The following is a 23,603-nucleotide window of genomic DNA, read 5'->3' on the forward strand; positions in this document are numbered from 1 at the left end:
GGTGTTATGGAAGACAACTCATATTGTAGGTGTCCATTAATGGCTCCTGATCTATATCAGCAACCCTTCAGCTGGGGAATGTCTGCAGACACCCCAGCTCACCTTCATCTTCACAAATGAGAATACCCTGAATCCTTCACAAGGGCTGAGATTAGTCTGGCCTCTCAGTAATGTCTCCAGCTCAGACACTTGGGTTTCACCTGAAGTCAACCAAGAGGCACTGACTTTTTTAGGGGGTAACTCACTGACCTACCTCAGATTTCAGCTCCGTTGGCCACTGACTGCATCTCTGCAAGGAGAGCAACCTGGTCTAGTGGGAGGTGTCCCTGCCCAAGGCAGGGGGGTTGGAGCTAGATGATCTTTAAGGTCCCTTCCAACCTAAACCATTCTATGATTCTAAGGACAACAGGGCCACCCAGCTCAGATGCAACCATCTCCTAAAGAAGTAATATGCACGTAACCAGTTGACTACTGCACAGGTTGTTGCAGAGTCAAAACCACCACATATCACAATCTAGCCTGGCCCTGGGCTGTCAGTCCCATGTGCAGGTGGTATCTGAAGCGCTATGTGCAACATGTCTGCAGGCAGAACTAATACAATGCCAGCTGGTGGTAGCCACATTTTTCTTGTACCTCAAGTTCCAGCTGGAGGCGGACAAAGAGTCAAAGTTTTGATGGATTAAACATCACAACCTTTATCACTTCTTCTCGCTATCGCTACCTGATGACCAAGGAGGATGTAGAAACTTTTTTCCTGACTGGGCTGAATTGCAACATGTTATTTAGCTAAAAGCTGGTGTGCTCAGGATGACACACTGTCACTTTGGAGCATGTTGCAAGTACCACCCATCAGAGGAAATGGTTAAAAGCAGGCAAATATGCACAGTCTGCACCAGCTGCTGAAACGGCTGTTGCTGCCAGTTTCCAGGATGAAAGGCTGCAGGATGTCACAAGAGCCCAAATAGAAGGGTTCCAGGGAGAAAAGGGAGCCCTGGACACCCATAAGACTCCCTCCAGCTCTATCAGCTAGAAGGACTCACTCCAGAGAGCTGTATTATGGCAAAATGTGAGCGCTGCTCACGGAGAACTGCCTTTGGCCAGGAGCCACCAGAATAACCCATGAACTTCTGAGCCCAGAACAGATATACTGAGCTTGGAAATGTTGTTCCAGATATGACATAATGCTTACAAAGGCTTAAGCTCCGGAGCTGTAATAGACAAATATGTCTGGAAGGGACATGAGAAGGTCCCTCTCTGCTCACTGTGGCAGGATCATAACCACAGGGGTGGTGGAAGAGAACATACTTCAGGAGGAGGTTTCTCAAAGCAAGTCAGTACTGTTTAACCTTCCAATCTGAACAAACAGTGCAAAAGTCAGATTTCATCACCAGAACCAATACTATGGGGTGAGTAATACCCTACATCATGGTTTACTTTATCACAGAATGGTTTTTCCCCAAAAACATTTAGGTGTTAATCTACTCATCAGCTAGCTAGAGGAAAGGTGCTTTCATCAACCAGAGTTGCTTCTGTAAGAGGAAGGACTCTTCTGATAGTTATCAAAGACACAGCTCTTCCATGTCTTACACCGCCAAAGCCAGTTCAATAAATGGAAGCAATCACACAACCAAGAATAGCTCCAGAAATTAAACAATTTGTGACCAAATGCAGAGGGACTGTTCAGTACAGGTAGTTTGACAGTTCTTGCACACTCGGTATTTTAATATTTACACACCACTCTCACTACCTGAGAACGTCCAATGGCCCCTTTTTCATCTCACACCATCCAAGAAGATAAGTTCCGTAGCACAGGACGCCTGAGAAGCACCACTCTTGAACCGGTACTGACACTGTCCACAGTCACTGCATTACAGAGCAGTTTTGTATCACAGCGTATCACAGGCCCCTCTGCAAGCCCTCTCACAGAGGTGGAAATCACCCCACTGGACGGCATCTGAAAGCGTGGAAACTCTCTAGCCCTTCCCTTGCTCATAGAGACGGTTTGCTAACCTGCGGACAAGATATCCACCTACACGGGAGACTTGCAGCCTGAAACCTGAACGCAAAATTATCCTTGGTATAAAGGCAAAAACTCTACCTGAAGAACTACTAGAATAGGAGGAACGGAGCCCCAAACAGGGAGCAGCAGCTATTACCCAGCTAAGCCCTCTTGCTGCATACAGAGGTTAATAATGGGATTCCTGCAAGCAAACCTCTCCCTACTCAAAGACCAGGCTACCCAAATGAAGATCAAGCTCTCCAAGTGCAGAATCCTCCAGCCAGAAACAGTCCTACACAACAAAGAGAGCCCAGATATGGTCCTAACCCATCTCTGAAGGCCCCTTCCCAACAAAAGCACACTACAGACCAAGGCTAACAGTGACCTGCCACTTTATAAGGGCTAATGGCCTTCCAAATAAGTATTTTTTTTCAAAGAGGACAACTCCATAGTATGTTTCCAATGCTTTAAGGACAACTGCTGCCAACCTCACCTGCTTTGAGCCAAGAGCAGAAGCGCTTGTGCAAACTGCCCTCCGAACTAATCCAGCTCCTCAGTGTTTTGCGCGAAGCAGAGGGGTGAGCCCCAGCCAAATCAGATTTACTCAGGGGACACAGCCCCAGCTGAGCCTACGACTTGAAGCCTGACGTTTCCACATCAGAACCAGTTCTGCCAGATGAGCCATGCCCCAAGCCAGGAGAAGTGTATAAACGGAGCCGCTCCCTAACCAAAGGGCGCCCAGCACTGGAGAGTATTCCTCTCACAACAGCAGTTCTCCTTCCCTTCAGAAAATGCCATTATTCTTCAAGTGACCTTTCCAAAGCAATGACCAAGTCTACAACCGTGAGAGCTGAGCAGTGCAGAGCAGGGCGGGCTTTGGAGAGAGAGCCTGCCTGCCTGGGACTGACTGCTCCAAAGCAATATTTTCCCAAGGCAGAAGACAGCTGCAGTCCCATGTTCAAGCATTCTGCCATCCCTCCCACTACACTTTTATGCTCTTTACTCAGAAATTCTCGAGAACAATTTAATTCCAGTTTATGTAACGTCTCTCTTTCTTATTCCAGAGGAATTACAAAGCTTCTGAAAGCAGCAAGACAGTGCCACTGGTGCTCTGGGTTGGCCAGGGCTAATTTTGCATGTGTTAAATATGAAGTAGCTGGGCACATGGGAAGCTACGGTTTTGTGACAACATGCTAACGGGCATCTTGGCATACACACTCTGGGACACACTTCTACTCAATACAAAACGAGGGAGGCTGAGCAGAGAATTAGCCAGAGAAATCTGGAAATCGACATTCATATGTGAAAAATGGCATGATCTGGCTCACACTGCCGACTGTGAGGGGGAATTTCTCAATAACTACATCATGACTTGGGTCAACGGCTCAACAATCTCAGGCGTAACTCAGGTGTGAGTTACAACAAAGGCCATGAGCCTTGTTAAATAGTCTCACACTTATGCTGTGAAAATTCTCTTGGGGACCAAGGACCACCAGAAATGAGCTCGGGAGCTTCTAGGGTTTGTGTGACAAGCTGCCACGTCTGACTGGGAGTTGCGATAACTTCTGGGTTGGTGCAGAGCAGGCCCTGTATGACAGTGATGCAGCAATGGTAGTGCAGTAGCCCCTGGGAACACCTGGGGAAGATGCTGACCCTCCTTCTCCAGCCCAATAAAACATTGCGACCTTGAACTGAGACCTTTTGCCGTTCAAAACATGCAAACTGTAGTCTTCCGAGATTATGGCTTGTGCAGACCAAATCTTTTCCCAGACTATGGCAGAATATAGTTGGTGCTCCAGAGCCAGAGGCAGTGTAGCCATCAGCATCAGGGGCAGCTTTGAATCAACATCCCTCTAAAACCATCAAAACCCCACCAGTTTTTTTTTTTCAGCGGGAGCTCTGCTACATTGCACAGCTGTATCGCTCAGGAGTGTCTGAGCTCATTGGTGTATTTTACATGCCTTATTGTTGTAGGCAACGTTTACGAGAAGGGACTCGACGCTAACTGAGACACGAAGGACCGTCCTCGATGCTTGCATAATTCTTAACCCCAATGGGACTGGAGGCTCTGAACAGGAAGGAATTGAACGCCTTCGTTCCCTCCTCTTTCCTGGCTAGGTAAATTATTCCAGTTCAGCTATTTATTACAATTTCTGACTCAATTTTTTTCTGGAACCCAAGTCAGACCTTTTGAATGAATGAATCAAGGGCTGGGTGGAAAGACAGAGGGGTAAATATGACCGCTCACCAGGTTCTCAGCTCTGCTCTGAGTCAGACTCTCAGGAACCAACTCCATCAAAGCTAGTTGATTTTTTAGGTTTGTTTTCTGCCAAATCAAAGCAGTGTGACAGCCAGCAGAGGCTCCCAGACTGCACACCTGGCTTTCCGCTCTTCACCTCCCCACCTTCGTCTTGCAAAGGAGCTGTTGGCTAATACCACCACAGAGACTGGGGGATCATCTTGCCCAACATCACACAGCTACAGCAGAGATATATAGACTGAGCCATCGGTTTCCCTCCATAGCCCATGAAAAGAAATAAGCCCTTAAAGAGTGTGACTCATCTGACCCACTTTAGACTCTACTGCAGGATGCGATTAAGCACGGTGTGCACTGGTGAGCAGATCTCCAGTGGCTATAAAGCAGCTCGGGTGACTAGCTCTGATGGACAGACCTCCACAGCAGATGTCTACATTTACTCAGATTCAGCCCACTGCAGCAGACTTACTTGGAGCTGGACTGAGTCTGTCCATAAACCACGTCCTGCTTGCAGCTCATCATGGGCTGGGCATAAACCACATCGGGCTTGTTGCTTGAGGGGCAGGAGAGGGCCCGTGCTGGCATTTTTTTACTTGTCCTGGTAGTTCCTTGCTGGGTGCTACAGCTGCTGTAGATGCTCTGGCGGTTCAAGGTTGCCTTGTGCTCTGCCCGGCCCCCCACCTGACTCTTCCTCAGCGTGCCCCGGGGTGGTTCGCAGTAGAGGTCGGGCTCACTCCGGCTGCTCTTGATGTTCTGCACAAAGCAGTAGTCGCTGCCGGCCCTGGTGGGGCTGCAGACAGCCTTGCTGTAGTGCTTGCTGCCCCAGCCCTCCATCTGGCTGTAGGAGCTGTAGCGCCGGTTCTCCACGTCCCGCTTCAGGGTCCCGTTGTACAGCTGGTCAACGAGAAAACAGGAGACAAAAATATTAGGAAAGGGTTGAGCTGCAGATTGACATTGCCAAGCCCACACCTGCATGGGTGTCATGGCTACCACATACCCTTTAGGTATTTTTGTGGCCCAAAATTTGGGAGGGGGAGGAGCTGGAGAGGGACTTTTTACAAGGGCATGGAGTGATAGGATGAGGGGTAATGGCTTCAAACTGGAAGAGGGGAGATTTAGATGAGATATGAGGAAGAAATTCTTTCCTGTGAGGGCGGTGAGCCCCTGGCGCAGGTTGCCCAGAGAAGCTGTGGCTGCCCCATCCCTGGATGTGTTCAAGGCCAGGTTGGACGGGGCTTGGAGCAACCTGGGCTGGTGGGAGGTGTCCCTGCCTGGGGCAGGGGGGTTGGTCTTTAAGGTCCCTTTCAACCCAAACCTTCTATGATGCTGTGATTCTATGAACACTTACAGGAGGTTAGCCCACCTGCAGCCCTTACAAAGGTGCCAAACCCTCCCAGAAATCTGGGGGCATTTAGTGATCAGGATATGGCATCCAGGAGCCTGAAAGCAGAACTGAAAGCTCAAACGTGACCCTGGCATTAGAGAAAATTCCATATTTCCAACATATGGGGTCTAACCCAACCTGTAATTAGAGGAGCCCACATCACATCTCTTGCCATCGTGTTACCTGCAAAAGAGAGAACGATGCCCTGTTCTGGCCTTCCAGCACTGCTTGCACTTATTTTTAATTTCTTTATGCTATTTGTTCCCCTCCCTTGTATAAGCTCCTTAGGAAGTGAGTAAAGAGAGTGAAAAATCAGTAAGAAGGGATTCTTGAATCTCATTGTGCCAAGAAGCAAGTGGAGACAATGCATATCTGCTTATGAGTTGCAAGGTGTGTAGTATCAACTGATATAATGGGATGTTCTGAGAACAATGGGGAATATGCAATAAGGACTGAGATGACTAAGGCAGGAGAAAAAAAGAATAAAAGACGGTAAAAAAAAAAAACCCAACTGCAGTTAATCAAATGAAAAAATGGCTTTAGCTGGCCTGCTGCCAGGTCAAAATGTCCTCACTGCTTCACCAAAAGTCCTCCAGGTTTGCTCCGAGTACACCAGGATTGAACCCAATGTTCTTTTGCGATATTAAACCTTCTGGTTGTCATAGCTGGCACCTGGAAGAATGCAGGGTTGTATCCAAGTGAGAGACAAGTCACTAAGGTGTGTATTCCAAAAAGGAAAATAAATAAAGCTGGTTTAGTGCTGTTTGCCCCATGATTCTGAGTTTTTCCACTGCATCCCCCTCAGCACGTTGGCAAGCAGATCTCCAAGACATACAGCGAGGATGCATAAAAAGAACTAAAGAACAAAGCTGCCAGCTCCATCCCCCTCAGGAAAGGTCAACCATGGTCTCTTGTTGGGCCAAGGTTTTTTTTTTCTCACCTAACTTTAAGCCTCTTTGCCTTGGATGCCTCTTTCTGCAAAAGCCACCCAAGGATCTCTTGGGCTGTGAGAGAAAAGTCAACACTGACGCCTTATTATTTCCATGGAGGTTCAAGGCCCAAGGTGTGAAAAGCCTGTGCCTGGTGCAATAGTTCATGTCACTGAAAAAAAATCCATATTTCCTAACCTAGAAACACCACGTGACAGAGAAATTGGTACCCTCTGCAGGCTCACCCTGAGTCCCGCTGCTCTGCCCCAACTTCATCCCAGCCCTGAGCACACTCAGCATCATTCCTGTCTCCAACACTCTGCAGAATTGTCATTATGTTAATTAATTAAGCCGAATAATTCCATTAACAAACTGATCTTCAGGAATGCAGTGAATCCTCTCTGCTGTGTCCCAGAGAGTTGCACAGGTAACGGCTGAAAACATTTAAAAGGGGCTACGGATCAGATGTGTCGTCTGGATAAGAAGAAACCCTTTAGTCCAGCTATGCCAATACCCAGATTGCTCTGCCGTTTGAGCACCAGTCTGAAGGAGTTTTCATACTTATTCTGCAGGCTCGCATCTAAACAGGTGAATTGCTGAAAGGGGAGAAAAGGGGAGAAAATTCTCTTTGCGTTTACTCCAGAGGACCCAGAAAAAACCTGTCAGTACTGCAGCAGAGCAGGTAACAGGTTTGGTGCATACTGCAGAGCTCCCGGGGGTTTGGAAAAAAGAATTTGCATGCGATAAGAAGGGCAAGGACAAGGCACATGGGTAAGTCCAATGAGTCTCGGGGGCTCCCCTGGCAGTGGGGTAAGCCCACTGAAGTTCCCAGGGTGGCCGTGCACGGGGGTTTCCTCCATCCCGGTTTTGCTTTGGATGCAGCACGCACGCAGCAACGGCAACGTGACCTTTCATGAGTCACGATCCACCCCACTGCGGATCAGCATGTCTTTCTAAGGGTGATACCATCCTCGTTTTTTTTTTTTTTTTCCCTTTCCTGGCTCCAGAAACCCTCGGGACAGTGAGGGTCGGGGCAGGGCCGCGGCAGGAGGGTGCAAGGTGGACTTTGCTGCTCGGAGGAGCGGGGAACCCGCTCCCAGGGCTCGCCGGCGGCAGCGGCTGGCTGGAGGACAGAGCAGCAGCTCGTTAGATGTGAGCCCCGTCGTTTTTCTTTATGAGTCAGTATAAGCTGGGATTATTTTGTAGGGCTGTCAGAGGTTTGGCAGAGCCGTGGAGCCCCTGGGCATTTGCTGAAACCAATTCAGCTAACCATGGAAGAGCTAACTTGTTATTTATCTAAAGCTATTGTTTGCTCTCCGGTGCACTCACATGGGCTCTCCGCCAGCAGAGCGGGCGAGGGAAGGTGTGAGCGTGCCTGTGTTTGTAGATATGGAATTATCAATTCTATATTTCCTGCTGCGTTTTATAGTGGCACATAGCATTGTCCTCTTTCTTGCCAGCCCGGAGATGGGTGAAGCAAAGCGACCGCCTGTTTGGAAAGACACCTTTCTGCAACACAGGGAGCCCTGGGCGGCAAGTCAGTGCAGGTCCTGGCAGGGCGGGGAAGCCTTTTGCAAACTCATGGGAAAATAGTTCCCGTGTGATGTGAAGCTCATTACCAAAGTCAGTGCATGACTTTTATTGCTGATTCTACCAGATGCTTGGCTGAGCCCATTTTAATCTCTTTCAAGTGGCACGGACCTAATTGGTATCTTAGAATTCCTCTTTGCAGCAGGAGCCTGATCCAAAGCCTCCAAATCGATGAGGAGTCTCTTGCCAGCTTCAGCGGATTTCAGACCTGCTTGCCAAATAGTCTCTATGAATCCTTGCACAGACGCAGCTGACCTGATCGCTTCTTCAACTCGGCAAAGTGCCTTCAGAGCAGCTTTCTCAGACTAAAACCTACATCCCCATTTCGGTTGTTCGCCAAGCTAAGGCAGACACCTCCGCTTCTCACACTGGAGCACATGTGGCCAAGGGAATGGAGTTCCCCACGTTGTTATCTCTTCGCTGGGCGCAGCGATCAGTGAGATAGGGTGCACGGCAAGGCAGAAGCGAGGCGCTCTGCCGTCTGGAGAAGAGATGACATCTCTGAAGGTGAAGGTGATGCTATTACATTGTCTGTGGTTTAAAGAGCCACCTGACAGGAATCTTGTAACTTTTGCTGATGCCATTACGTGTGTAGAGTGAGCTCTCCCCTGTGCAGAATAGCATTAGTGAAAGGAAATAATCAATCTCTCGCCTTCAAACCTCATAAACCGCCCAGATTTCCTAACACCCTGAATTGCATCTGCCCACTGCTTGTGGGTGTTTGCATGGGGGGAGGTGGACCGGGTCCACACCTCCTCCCTTTAGGAGTGCAGAGAAATGCTGGAAAAGACAAGGAAGTTCCTCAAAGCGGGGTGGAGACAGAAAGCAGTGATTCCCCCTGCACTGCAAGATCTGGAAACCATTTTAGAAGAGCACAGGCTGTCACCACAGACTTCTCCCCATGGAACCTGAGAAGTCAGGGCAGCTTGGTGGGTCCCTCCTTTCTGCCCGACACCATCACGCGCTGGTAGTTCCCTGCGCTGGTAGGATGCAGGAGGATGCTCACGTGCAGCCGGGCAGTGCCGACATCCTGAATTTTAGCCTGAACTTCTCCTCCCTACTGCGAAACGAGCCTGTATGTTTGAGGCCAAGCCTTGGGAGCCCTTCATTCATATTAAAACAAGGAGGGGAGGCACGGGGAGGAAAGGCAGAAGATGAACACTGATAGCGTGCAGATGCTCTTATCAGGCGCAAGGAGTAAGGGCTTTCCTTCACTGGCAGCAGCAAAGACCTGCCTTTAACATAACAAGCATTTGTTCTCAGCCTGCAATGTGGGACCATTCCAGGAACATCTGTTGGAATATCCAACAGGCGCACAAGACAGGTAAATAAGTATCTTTAACTTCTTATTTCAACTGGAATAAAACTGGTGCTAGAGAGAAAGTCAAAATGGTGTTATCCCAGTCATTGACCATGAGTCCTTTTCTGTCTGTTTCTTCCATAAACCCTTCTGTGTAACAGGGAAAGTCCCTCTCCTCCTCCCACTTTCCAGAGAAGCGCAGAGCAAGGCGCGCCAGCCCCGGGAATCGCACTCCGATCTCAGCGCTGCCTTTCCACGTCGGCGGCCCTCCCAGATAACTGGGTGTTTCTGACTGCTGCATCTAAGGACGCGATCAGTTCATTACCTAGCTCTCATTTTTTCCTTTGCAATTTGTTTGTTTCTAGAGCAGCAGACAGAGAGAAGTAAAGGACTCCGTATAAACACGTCAGGAGCAGGTTTCTCCCAGGCTGGAGGGCAAAGCACAGGCAATGCAACCTGACAGCGTCCCACCCTGAGTGATGGGTGGGGAAAACTCTTGATGCCACTTGCGAAATGCCGTAGCTGCTGCCTGCTCCGTACTCCATTGCAGGGAGAAAAAATTGCAAAACCAGCAAAAGTATTGTTTATCTATTTCTGAAACGCTCTTTCCCACCTCTCCTGGGTGCTGCCTTTCCATACGCTTTTACATCTGGTTCTTTATGCAGCTGAGATTTAGGTCTCAATGGTTCAGTTTGTTCTGGCCAGGGAAGGTAATGTCCAACTTGCTACTCCAAAGCAAAAAGCCTCTTGCAAAAACCTCACAGGGAGACCAGGGTCTGACCGAGCAATAACGTGCAACAACTATAAATCTTTGTTTTCTTTGATAAGATTGCCCAAACCACACTATTTTGGAGGTTCTTTTAAACTTGAATGTGTCATCACAGCAAATGTCAAATTTGGCCCTGAAGTCCTTATGGAACAAAGCTCTTATTGTCCATGAGAGAGTTTTATTGACAGAGGCAAAGCCCGCCAGGGAGAGCAGGGAGTGTTCCTGTCTCGTGGCGGTCACCTCTCGTGCAGCTAATGCACTGGGGAGAGAAAGCTCTGTGACTTTCTCCCACAGGGAACGTTTGTTTAAGAATCTACATACAGTCTCTAGTGCGGAGGGATCACCAAAGTGCATGTTTTTCATTAGAGTCATAACGGACATCGATGCTACAGAAACCAAGATGGATGGGCCAGTGCAGCGCAGAGCCGAGACCCCAACAGTGGTACCTGAGGAAAGCAGTGGTGAGCACTGGTGGCCCAGTAGCCCCAGCTGTTGTGTGCCAGGGTCCAACTCAACTGCTTTAATCGGAGCAGCATCCAACATGCCAAATATTCCTTGGTCTGGGAGCAGGGCTGCTCTCAGAAACATCACTCACTGCAAGCCCCAGGCTGAGAGCAGCTCTGTGGGGGGGACGATCTGCTCACCCCGTTGGAGGCAGAGCACCCTAACATCCGAGATGCACCTCCTTCCCTACCCAGCACACCAGGGGCTTGTTTGCCCCTCTTTCGGGGCACTGCGGGGAGATACGCACTACGGCTTACACCCACTTCATGCTGCTATATTTCCTTCTTGTAGAAGCAGCAGCACGGGGAGGTTGGGTGTGCTTCTGCACCTTGTCCTGATCCTGCAGATGTGGGACCTGGGACCCCCCTGACTCTCAAGCAGGGATGGACTTGCCAGCCCAGTAGACCCAGGCAAGGACAGCATTGCTGCAGGTGGGAATTAAGCCTTGGAAGGTCTTTGCTGACAGCACGCATCCTGGCCTCACATACTGCCTGCCCTTGGTGTTCGGGGTTTGGCTGCGCATCTCCAAAGCTGCAACCCACGGGCCACTGGACTGTGACACTGGCTTTGAGCCCAGTGCTAAACAGATCCCATTTTTGGGTGGTATTGAGGTGTCAGAGTCAAGGGTGGAGCTCACGCTGAGACTTCTCCTGCCATGACTGCACTGCTCTAAGTGCCCTGTTTGGCTTACTAAACCTCCCTCAGGTTTGTCTGTCTAAATTGTGGTCACCGCTGTACCTTCTGTGGGACATCAAGCACTGCTCAGGCCTTACATCAGGACATGGCATAGCCAGCTCCTGTGGTCGGCTGGCTTTGGGAACAGGCAGCCACTCATAACTCACATTGTCAGTAGGGTGACCAATGTCTCTAAGGGTCTCCTGGGCTCAACAGCACTTGGATTGAAAGATCATCTGACACAGAGTTTTGTAGTCACTAATGCACCCATTTCTGCATCCCACCGTGGTTACTGTGCAAATGGGTCTGGGGATTTCCTCCCTGGAGGCCGAGCCAACCCCTGAGACGAGAGCCAAGGAAATGCTGTAGCCAAGTGCAAACCTGCTGCCCTCAGAGTGCCCATTTGTGGAATGGTCCAACTGATTTCAGTGTTACCTACACTGATAATGAGTAGGTACTCATTGGAATGCTAGTTACAGTGATGCTACAAACCAGGCACTCCACAAAATGAATAAACAGAAAATATATGGGAAAATAATGGGAAAAGAATAGAGGCCAGAAGTGTTGACCGCCCAGAGAGAGGTCTTCCTCCAGGTCTATCTCTAATGCTTGAACGTCAGTATCATAAGGTAGGGAAGAAAACTCAGAAGCAAAAAGCTTGAGAGCTCCAAGAAGATACAAACAAGACAAGAGGAGGAAGTCAGGAATAATAGTTTTTAAGAGCTGTGGGTGAGACAGGATACCTCCTGTCATTTAGAGTCACCATCTAAGGCAATGCCTTAGATTAAGGCAATCTAAGAGGAGTGTCTAAGTTGCAGGTGCTGTGGAGCAGCAACATGGACATGGATTGCCTGTTACGCCTTTTTAAGTCCAGAAGTATTAAGAGTAAGTAATTTTCCTGAATACTATAGTGGGTCATTTCCCTGAAACGTCTGAATTTGCCTGTGCATCTCAAAGGACTTTGCAAATTCTCAGAACCATTCACAGCGCCAGCTCCAGCTGGAAAGAAGTCCAGCAATTTTGTCTTCAAAAATAGATTTGCTTTTTCTTTGTTTTCATGTCTTACAACCCAGGAATTACAAGTAGGAAACATTTTTTTAGAATGCCTAGAACCTGCACAGACTTCAAACAGGTTAAAAAGTTAAAATCAACCCAAACTGGAAGCTGGTCATGGATGTGTGTAAACCTTTAATACTTTTCTGGAAGCAGCAAAATGGAGGAGGTTCCTCAGTGTGGTTGGGGAGTATGATGTCTGTTAAGCTTGTTAAGCAGATTTAGGCTTGAGGTTATATGTTCCAATGTGCCAATGGCACTTGGGACTCATCGCCCCTAACTGCAGTCATCTACCTGTTAGGTGACTGCTCCAATCCAGCCACCAGTGGAAGGAGATAGGCATCCAGAGGGGCTGATTCATCCTGACCTGACAGATCTCCAAGATAGAGAAGATGAATCACCTCCTCATACCTCTCTCTTTGTTGGCTATGGGAGGAGTCTAGACAACTTGTTAAGACTAAATGGCTGATTTTCAGATAGACACAGTTAGGTAAGACAAATTTTACCGTGAATCCTTCACAAGTCCCAGTCCCTTTTTCTAAAGTTGCCCAGGTCCTGAAGACCTTTACCAAAGCTTTCTTGAACGAAAGGTTTGTAAGACACTTTGGTTTGGAGAAAGACCTTCCCTCATCAATAAATGCATGAGTCCTTCAGAAAAAAGCCATAAGCTTCGTAAGTCCATGGTGAACCAGAAGTGACTGAACTGCTATGTCCACAGTACTCTGTGGTGTCTAATGGAGGCCCTGATCTTCGTAATCATCTTGTGAGCTGTTCACCAGAACACCAACATTGCTGGACTGAAATCTCCAGGAACCAGTGGCATTTCTAACTACCTAGTGTTTGTCCAGCTGTTGTAATGATTGAGAAGGAGATCAGGAGTGAACAAAATTAAACAACAATCCTCACACCAGAAACGTTAACTGCAGTACCACCTTGCTAGCGTGAGCACGAGCTGGAGGGGCAACTGCAGAACTGGGGCATAGCTTCCTCTCTCTTTAACAAAAAAAAAACCAACCCCAAACCAGCTAGAAACCACTAGAATGGGTGGAACAGAGCAGTTTTGTTTAGACAAAACATAACAAACTCCCTTCAGGAATAATAATTGATAAACACCAATATATCATTGAACAAAACATCACAATCATTTGACTTATGAAGCTCAGAGACTCCACTTCTGGCTCAGGACATCCCTCAGTTGCAAATTTCTGATGGTCACAAAAACACTCTGGGATGCATCACTGCCTGCTTACCATGCTTAGACCCTGCTGCAGAGGTCCGTCACTGCCTTAGTGATGGAGACAGGACACTTGGCTGGGTGGACCTCTGCTCTGACCCATCATAGTCACCCTTTTGGTCTTAGGCCAGGCAGAAACATCACTGTCTGGGATTTAACCAGCTCAGCAAAGAACATTGATAAAAGGCAACCGACAGTCTGTGAATAAAAATTTCAAAGACATGCCAGTGCTCCCAGTCCTTCCTACTGAACATGCAGCAAACTCAATGATGCAAACCTAGCAAGTGACATCGTTGCCTTGGAGCAAGCATGCTACACCAAGGCCATCAAGAAAGACAACAGATAAATCTTTCTGAAGCTGAGGAATGCTGATGCTATGAACCGGCAGAGGATCTGGCAACTACCAGGAAAAACTTCAACCCTCTGTCTGTGTGCTTGTAGCCAACAAAAGCACCTTTCCTGGTTAAACCCTTTGATGGTTGACAGGGAACTGCTTTACAGTCCCAGAGTTGTTGAAAGGAGCTGTTTCTTTTTCCCCATATTCAAATCCCAGATCTGTGAATTACACCTTTCTACTTTATAGCTAATGAAAAACAAGGAAGAACAGAATACAGGTCTGAGGTGGAGGGGGCAACACGAGCACAAGTTGTCCCAGTAGATGGTGTAGTGGTTTGGAGTGATTCCCAATGTACCAAGAGTCTGTCACCAAGGACAAGACCAGGACCTCTGTGGGATTTATAAGCTCAGATTGCACAAAGACAAGTACTATCTCACCTGTGCTTTTTCTGGCAATGTGTAATATTTTCTGGCAATGTGTAATATTTTCTTTGGAAATCACTATGAGAGAAGTGGACCACCTCTTTTCCAAGCTCAGACAATATCTGAAAAGGGTCTGCACTATCACTGAGATTGGGAATAGCTACACAGTTATAACGCAAATCCCCTGATCATCACCACTCAACCACATTAATGTTGTTCACAAAGAAGTTTTGGTACATGTTCCGGGTGAGCAATGGATGTGCTCCAAACTTGAATGGAGTTGTAAGAGTCTGAACCCATGACTAATCCTTCAGACAGCTTCAAACCTCTTGTGCTGTGTGGATATCAATCCACAAAACCAGACTAAATTTTGTCCACACTAAAAACCTGAAGCACATACAACATAGATCCTCAGTCATCCTCTTCCATCGCATTGAATTACTTGCTAAGACAGCCGTAGCCATGCATAATCTCTTGGGCAAGTTTCTGAAGAGCTATGACCTCACTACATGACTGCTCCTGCTGGAGGGTGCTTTACGCACAGGTTACCTCAAGAGTATGCCACAGTTCCCAGATAAAAGAGTATCTTACCGGATATGCCCAGCTGCTGTTTCCTGTTTGGGTTTTGGCATAATAGCTGCCCCGGGATGTCCCATAGCCATAACCATCAGCTAAACCATCATACATGGAACCTGTAAATGGAAAAAGCATGGTCAGCAGGAGAAAGTGGTCCCCGCAGGCACCCCTTCAGAGCATAGTGCTCTTTTTTGCCGGTGAGTTTAGTGGCTGAAGAACAACAGAGTTAGAAACCTTAACAGGAACGTAGGACAGACAGCAAGTTGAGCCCTTGCCATTGCAGGCAACTCATAGAAGATGTTCATTTCAGAAAAGCTCTTGGACACTCCAAGACTGCAAGCAACAGCTTGAGGTTTTCAGCACAAAAGACCAAGTGCCATAAAATCTACAGTGGACAAGAGCAGACAGGGTCAGAGACCAGGCCAATGTCTGAGGTCTTCGCGATATGAGAGGAACTGGATGATATTTCGTGCTACACATCCGGAAGGTCTGAACCTGGAACATACTTCCCTTATTCTGACTTGGAGATAAATAAAATTTACTTCTTCTCTGAAGGCAAAACCCACCTCCGACCCTTTTGCCAGTCTGGCTTTCCTGGTCTGAATACTAAATATCACATCAACCACAAGCAGCCTGAGCAAGGCTTGCTAAATTCAATAAATAGTGTACAAAAAACATGATGGGTAAATGATGATCAAGTCTATTTAACACCTGGGGGTCTGAAATAGCCAAACACTAAAAACCTAATTGCACTGCCTTAAATGTCAATCTCCAGTCTCTAAAAGATCATTCTGTATATTTGTACTGTCTTTCCCTGAAAAAGTATTAAGCTCCATCATTGTTATTGGGGCATTGGGGAGATATGTGAGACCAGATCTCAGATACATTTCATAAAGATGTAAATGTTTTGCATCTGGAGGAACCCGTCTGCCATTTCTACCATCTCTCAGTGCTTCATTCAGAGTGTTTGGATACACACATCCCAGCCCTACTAAAAGCCCTTCCAGCTGCCTCTCACTCATAGCCTTTGGCAGTGCAATCATTGGATCCCTCCTAAAAGTATTTTACTCAATGCTACATTCATCACTACAGGAAAAAATGAAGCAAGCCATTCTCTTTCCCCACTGGAATTCCCTTTGCCCCCTTCAGTCGGTCCAAAAGAGTTTAAGGTCATTTAAGTTTCATTTTCAAAAGTGCTCAATGATTGTGGCATCCCAAGTCCCGTTATGAGGAAGTGCAAACCCTACACTCCAATTAACTTCCAGGGGAAGCTCTGAATGTCTAACGAAGTACAAAATCAGGACTTACCTGTCTTAAGTTATGCACCTAAACTGGTGGGTAACGTCAGAAATATCCTAATCTCTCTGATTGTTTGATAAGACTCATCTCTCAGATAAACTGGATAAGCTCGACCACAAAGGCCCTGAAGCCACTCAGGTCTTCTACAGCCACTGAGCCTTGGAATAAGTCTAGTTTATTGCCTTGCCTGAGGCATCCATCCAGAACCTGTTATGGTGATTTGATTTGTGGCTAAAAATTCTTGCATTTTCTCAGGAAGATGATTCCCCTAGATGCGGTATAAATAATGAGATTTGCTTTCTATTGTCAACAAGAGAGGAGCAAGACTGCATGGATGGCAGCATCTGAAGAACGTCACTGAATGCAGAATAAGCAACAGCAGAGTAGTTTCACTGACATACACTTGTGCAGAAAACCACAGGATCTCATTTTCCATGGTCTATAGACTTGTGGGGCACTGTTCCTATTAATATCTAATATATCAAGTTGCACAGAACTTGCTGATAAGGCAAGGAAATGGCCATCAACATGCAACGGGAGATACAATTCAACTGCATCCTTCACCCTGTGCTTCCCTCCCCACCCTGGCATTTCCCTGAAACTCCAGATCAGGACATTAGCTTTGGGCTTCAGCAGAAGCAAGGCATGGCTTGAAATGGTAAGTTTGGGCCAGGTTATTCACCAAGGGTGCAAGGTTAACTAATAACAGTAGTTCTGAGCACAAACGTAAAACAACCCCATGATAACAGTTTCCTGGGAATTCGTTCTCGCAATCAACCTCTTGTTCTGTGCAAACATCATGTAACTGTGCCTGGGAGCGTTTCCCTGACACCAAGAGTGAGCAGTGGGAAGAAAGTGTTTCTGGGCATGACTGGTTAATCTGACCAGTCCTCCCTTGGGACCAAGCTTTTCCTTTCAGGATCCGTTCTTTCTATGCACTGCACTAAAGACTTTGGGGTTGAGGAAGGAGACACCAAAACTAAGCCAGTTTAGGCACATGTCTAATTTTCTTGTATAAATTCATTGCTCCGTGGCCAAATTCAAGAGACCAGGCAGTTGATGCAAGTTTATGTTCTTCAGCTGTTGAAGTTGCCTTCACCTCTGAGAACTTGTATATAAGAGCTTATAAATATGTAATTACATATAGCCTCAAATGTTCAAGGCATTTTGAAGCCGCCTTGCTGGTTGGAGAAGGTGCTTCTACTGCCACCACGCAACTGTGATTTATTGCTTGGGGAGCTCAGTCTGAAGGCCAGGAAGAACCTGGGGATTTTCTGATGGAGGTAGCTAAAGAAAACATCATCTTTATTTAGTCCTGCAAGTTTTAACGCTTCTCTGCCTGATTCATCTTCAGAGCCGGCTTGGAGGTGTATCGCCAGCCCTTGGGGACAGGAAGGATATTCCTCTTTTCAACCATGCCAAGGGTAAAGACCATACCATCTGGTCACCAGTCCTGAGAATCTGGGATAAAAACAGACTATCTCCTGAAAAACACATTTTGGCAGAGGGTGGAAATGCTCTTTGGGGAACATGCCTCTCTGGTGCCTTTTTCTAGCTGTGTCCATATGTCTGTGTCCCATTTGTTGTCATCCAAGCAGCTGTTTAAGTCTCTAAAGTGCCCACTTGCACTTGGACAAACACAGAGACAACTAGAACCACTGTATTAGTAGTAGATAACAGATGGGACAGAGGCAGAAAAGATATGGATGAGAATCACTCAGATGAAGCGCAGCCTCCCAGCGACCATGGTTATGGGCACAGTATACCCCTGAGGGTGGCTCAGGCGCTGGCTGGGCTGTTGTAGGGACCCCTCTCTCCCACCCCCAAATTGTCATTCCCCCAAGGTATTTCCTTCAAAACTTGGTCAATCTAAAATCTCATTTAATTTCAGTGGGACAGTTCACGGGGCTGAAAACTAACTACAACAGGTAAGGATTGCAAGATCTTGCACTTAATCACTGCGAGCCCCACTACGTGCTCGCCTTGCCCTCGTTCTCCTCTCTATCACCGTTATTGATCATTGCGGAGCAAACTGAGACTTTCATCTAAACCAATATGCCCGTGCTCGACGAGTTATTTACTTTCTTCAAAGGCAACTTTACACCCCTGGAAGCTGAGAGACTGATGGCCAGGAGAAGTATTGTGTTAAAAGCGCCATTTTTCAAGCACGACAGTGAAAGACTTCAGCCGGACACGTAAAGCTAACAGGGTGCATTGTGGAAATGGATGCGTGTTAATAAATATTAATCTGTGGCAGGGAAAGGCAAGACGAGAACCAGTCACTGGTAGCGCAGGCTAGACAAGTTAAATAATAAACTATGCACAGCTTTAAAACAATAAGGATGATTAAACATAGAAAAAAAGTAGTAAGAGAAGAGGGCCTGTGGGAGGCACAAAGCAAAGCCCAGGTGCCTCCTGGGAGAGAAGTGTTAGTGAAATCCCAGAAGTTCAGATTCTTGCAGGAATGACCAAACTCCATTTCTGCCTTCTGGCCTATGAGCTAAAGGGGTTTGGTACTTTTTCTATAGCAATAATCTAAGGTTTGTGGAAGAGTGGGTGGCTTTCACTGAATCATCTCATGCCAGGAGAAGGTTACAGAAGTCTTCAAAGGACTTAGTAGCCACAAAATCTCCTCTTCCCTTCACAACAGAGTAATGACCCCATTAGAGGTAGGTGGGATCCCATTAGAGCTAGGTGGGATTTCTCCTCTCTCAGCCACAGCCAGCATAGCAAACCTCTAAAGCTCAGCCATGAGACAGTTGGATACAATACTCCTCAGTTGGGTTTCCTCAGATCTTTGCTCCCTACTGTACCCTGTCAGCCAGTGACAAGTCACTGGAAAACCTTTTCTTTAGCCAGAGGACTTTGTGGCCTATCGCTGTTGGCTATGAGGAGCTGGTTCAGCTTGGCCTGGCCTTCTCTTCTCCTGCCATGCCACTGAAATTCATTTTCCCTGGAAATCTGCATTACTCGCAAATCCAGAGGGAGCCATCCAGTTAGCTATTCCCATGGTGAGAGAGCAGGTACGCCCTGGGGCAGACCCCACAGACCCAAAAGTCTGCAGCCATCCTTGGAAACACCCATAGCTGCTGTGCTGAAAAGAGGCCCAAATCTTCAGACAGTGGCCACAACGCCTTGATCTGCTGGACTCCAAATAACCAACTAATTTTATGTACCAATCAATTATCAGGACATTGAGGGAATGTCTCTTGACCCTCTAAAGAAATATGGGATACAACAACGCCCATCCCTGCTACAAGCAAGAGGGGTCCATGTCCATGCTCCCTGTCCTACATACACAGACGCATGCGTTCCTGAAGCTGGCTTCAGCTCCTGCTCAAACCACAGATCAAAATGCAGCGACAGGACCTGGACCTGGACCAACACCTAAGCAGACACACGCAGGAGACTGAGTGCAGAGGGAACGAAGCACTCCAACATTTGTCAAGGGGCTTTGTGATTGCCCCAGCTTGTGCTGCCTTTGAGGAGCATCGCTGAGAAATCATGGGGGGACGCGGGTAGCTGATGTTGGAGGAGCATTCAAACAGGCAGACATCCACGCCTGACAGCCTGTTTGTAGGAAACGGTAACGCTTCTCATTCAGTCTGCTCAGCTAATCATTGAACCAACAGCAGTAAAAATCAATACAACACCCCCCCGGTGAAAGTTTAGTTGGACCCTCTTGGGCTCCAGCCCAGAAGAAAAGCCCAAGAATAAATGGCAACTTCTCGCCCTTCTGGAATTCCCTCCAGAGATGCACTGAGAGAGCAGCCGCTGGGGTGAATCAGCCATCGGGACCTTCATGCTGGCCAACCTCCCCGCGGTGGGAATGGGACGGCCTCGGCCCCATGTTTGGAGGCAGCTCCTGGGAGCTGGATGTGACTCAGCTTCCCTGGGACACAGAAACCAAAGCTGCACATCTCCACGCAATTCCCACTCCCAGACATTCCCAAAAGTGTCTGGAGGAGGGGTTTAGCTTCAGCCTGTCAAGCTGAGACGGGCAGCTTAGGAATTTGCTTTTTTTTTTTTTTTTTTTCCTTTCCCAGAGGTTTCACCTGCGCTCCTCTGCACGCAGAATAATCCCTCTCTGCCTCCCTTCCTTCCTGCCCATGGGCAGCCATGGGAGACATCTCTCTGCCCGCTTCCCCATGAAATGCCCCTCCATGGAAAAGGGAGGTTGGCAGTGGTCCCATCCCCATCCAGACCCTCTCGACCTGGTTTGTATATTTTGTCACATAATGCCCTTCTGAGACAGGAGGAGATTTGCATCTCCCATCACCTTCCATTTTGGTGGCAGAATAAAATTCTCCTCGCCCCGTCCCCTACCCATTCCTTGGAGTCTATGTCCACAAACACACAAAAAAAGAGAAAGCACAGATTTGTTCCTGGCAGTGCCCATCAAAGGTCACTGCACACCTGCCATCCGCCACGAAGATGCTCTACTCCCTCTGTTGCAGCAACTGCAATGTATACAAGCCAGGATGGCTCCTATGGGACCACCACCTCTGCTCCTTGTGCCGCCTGGCAGCCTAGTGCCACCCGGCTTCTCTTGGTAAACTAGCCCAAAATGTGCGTCTGGACCACGACACTTCACCAGTGCTGGATTCAGCCTCAGGATCCAGCTTGGAAAAGATGCTGGTCGAGCCATAGTCCCTGAAAGAGGTGGCAGAGCCTGGCCAAGCTCACACAGCTTTCCACCAAACATCCCTCCACATGCACCTCTCTCCAGACATGGCTGGACGGTTCAGTCCCAGCCCCGGCACCCCCCTCTCCCCCAAAGCCTTGGGCTTTTCTCTTCCCGGTGAGCTCCCTGCAGCTGCTGGTGAAAGCACCTCGAGAGCCAGAAGGTTTTGTGCTGTGGCTGTCGCAACCCTCTGGGTTTGCAGCTTCCAGCTGGGGAAATTTGGGGTTTACCTCCAAATCAGCTTTCTCCAGACATAAGGACGGTGAAGAAAACCACTTGCCAAGCCTTAACTTAAAGGTGAAGGTGTTCCGGTAGGAAACCTGGCTCCAGGACTCAGCTGATTCCTTGCTTTCTATGGCACAGAGTGGCGGGAGGTGGAACGGCTGTCCGGACCCCAACACCCCTTTCTGCCCATCTGCAAAATGGAGGGGGCTGCGAATCATCCCCACTGAAACAACACAAGCCACTGCAGTAAGAAGAGGATGTCTCTCCTCCTAACTCATCCCCCTTCCTACCACTCACACTGGGGTGTCCTGAAGGCTCCCAAATTTAGCCTGCAAATGGGAGACATGTTGGGAGCTTCGGAGGCGAATCCTGAGCTGAGGTTTGTGTCCTGTGTGTGGGCAGAGCTGCCCGCTCTCCACCGGCCGCAACGTTCAGGAGACAGCCAAGCCCCGTCTGGTGGCCAGCTCCTGGCCCCATGACACGGTGGAAGAGCAACGCTGTCAGCTTTGGCCGTCCACAGGAGGGGACGGGTCTGGTGGAGGGTTCCAACCACGGGGGCACTCACAGAGGAAGGATTTGCAAAGGTTACTCAGCTACTCCGGCTTTAGAGCCAGGGAACAAATGGTTAATAGCACACACTGAAGTGTCCAGGTGCCTCAGGGATGTGGAGCAGTGCGGGAGATCAGCTCCACCAGGGAGGGAGTCGATGCATCCAGCTCCACATCTTGTCCTAACTCTTCCATCCAGTGCAAGAGACCTCGGCATCCCCTGCCCGGGGTAACCCCTGAGAGATGTGAACCGAATTGTCCCCCACAAACAAAACCCCACAAAAGCACCCCGTAGCATCTGCTCTGTCCCCAGAGGGGACCCCCTTGCTATCCAGATCGCGGTGGGATTTTACCTCGGTTGGAGTGGCCCACGCTTGACGACACGGACGACTTTTGCTTCTGCCGCTTCACCGTCATCATCACTTGCTCTTGGACCCGCTGTTTTCCTGTGCCCTTCGTTTTCAGCTTGTGGTCCGAGGGCAGAGCCAGCGTGGAGCTGGCCTGGTCTTGGAAACACTCATACGCCAACGCTGTTTTCAGCGGAGAGTGAAGCATGGCTGCAAGGAGACGGTGGGGCTGGGGGGTAAAGGGGGCTGCACTTCACCTGACCGCGCACGACGCAAGGCGACAGCGAATGCGTCTCGTGCTGGGGTTAATCTCCCAAACCCCTCCTTGCCATACGTCCCCCGGCCGAGGGTGTCTCAGGGCTCCTGCTCCCGGCTCGGCTCCCCGGCGTGTGAGCAGGCACACCCTCTGCCAGACTGGATATACAGCCCTGCCTGCACACACCCACGCGCTCCCCGCCGCGGCTCGCTCGCAGCCCCCGCGCCGCCGCTGCAGGGCACGCAGCGCCCCGCTGCCCTCACCCCAAATCTGCCTCCCCCAGCCTGCGCCGAAACGGAGGGGTCAAGCCGGGCATGAGGGTCCCAATGGGCAGCGGGCAAGACTGGGAGGCGCAAGGGTTGGGGATGGATGTTGCCATCCCCCTCATCGTGGAGGGCTCACGGGTGGGGCTTTGTGGATCTGGGTAGGAAACAGTGCTCTTTGGCAGCCGGAGGGCTGGAGGATCTCCCACACAGCCTGCTCGTCTTGTGTTTTATTATTTCCATTAGTCTCAACTGGATCAAAACGGTGTCGCAGTGCCGAGAGCCTGGGGACGCCCCTGCTAGTAGGAGGCAGCATCACACACTCCATGGGTCAGAGGAGCAACGCTGCCCGCAGTGCCCGTTCCTGTCTGGGGGTCCAGCTGCCCCCCTGCCGAGATGCTCCCGGGTCAATGTGTCCAGCTCCCCGTCCACAAAAATCTTCCTCTGCCTCCACAGGTTGCAAACCCACCCCACTGAGCCCAGGGCTGCAGGGTCACCTGCAGAGCCCCTAAAGTAGCGGTCATGGAGGGTCCTCCTGACTGCAGCGTGCTGCTGGGTTCACGGGGGTGGCACCTCTTCCCAAAGGGGGTCCCACTTTTTGTAGGGATAGTCTTATGGAGAAATCAGAGCAGCCCCCAGGCAAAGAGTTGGGGCGATCTTTGCAAGTCACTTGGGGTGGCACGGAGAAAAAATAGGACTTTTTAGCGAGCAGAACAGAAGATAAAATGGCTGTACAAGAAATGACACGCCAGGTTATGAATTTGAGCAGAGAATTTTCTCTCTGCCAAGCCACACTGCAGCAACTTGTCTGCAGAGAACTGAACACCTCGGTGCTGGTGTGACCAGTTTCAGGTCACAGCAAGCGCTGACAAAGCTCCTGCCAAGCCACGAGAGGCTGATACAGGAGGAGAGGCACAAACCCCACCAGGAGGGAAGCCGAGGGGAGGGTGTC

At 49.0% G+C, this 23,603-nt stretch overlaps 1 protein-coding gene across 1 annotated transcript in view; it reads right to left on the reverse strand.

Annotated features, from left to right (window-relative positions):
* Positions 1-23,603, reverse strand: part of PKP1 (plakophilin 1) — a 49,232-nt gene that overhangs the window by 21,894 nt on the left and 3,735 nt on the right. The window contains exons 2-4 of the mRNA XM_082494472.1: positions 22,139-22,342; positions 15,045-15,145; positions 4,726-5,150 (exon numbers count right to left, since the gene is read on the reverse strand). Of these exons, the coding sequence (XP_082350598.1) occupies positions 4,726-5,150; positions 15,045-15,145; positions 22,139-22,340 (728 nt within the window). The 5' untranslated portion in view covers positions 22,341-22,342. The remainder of the gene's footprint in view (positions 1-4,725; positions 5,151-15,044; positions 15,146-22,138; positions 22,343-23,603) is intronic.

The sequence above is a fragment of the Vanellus vanellus genome (assembly GCF_965231255.1).
Source record: "Vanellus vanellus genome assembly, chromosome: 23".
Lineage (NCBI taxonomy): Eukaryota > Metazoa > Chordata > Aves > Charadriiformes > Charadriidae > Vanellus > Vanellus vanellus.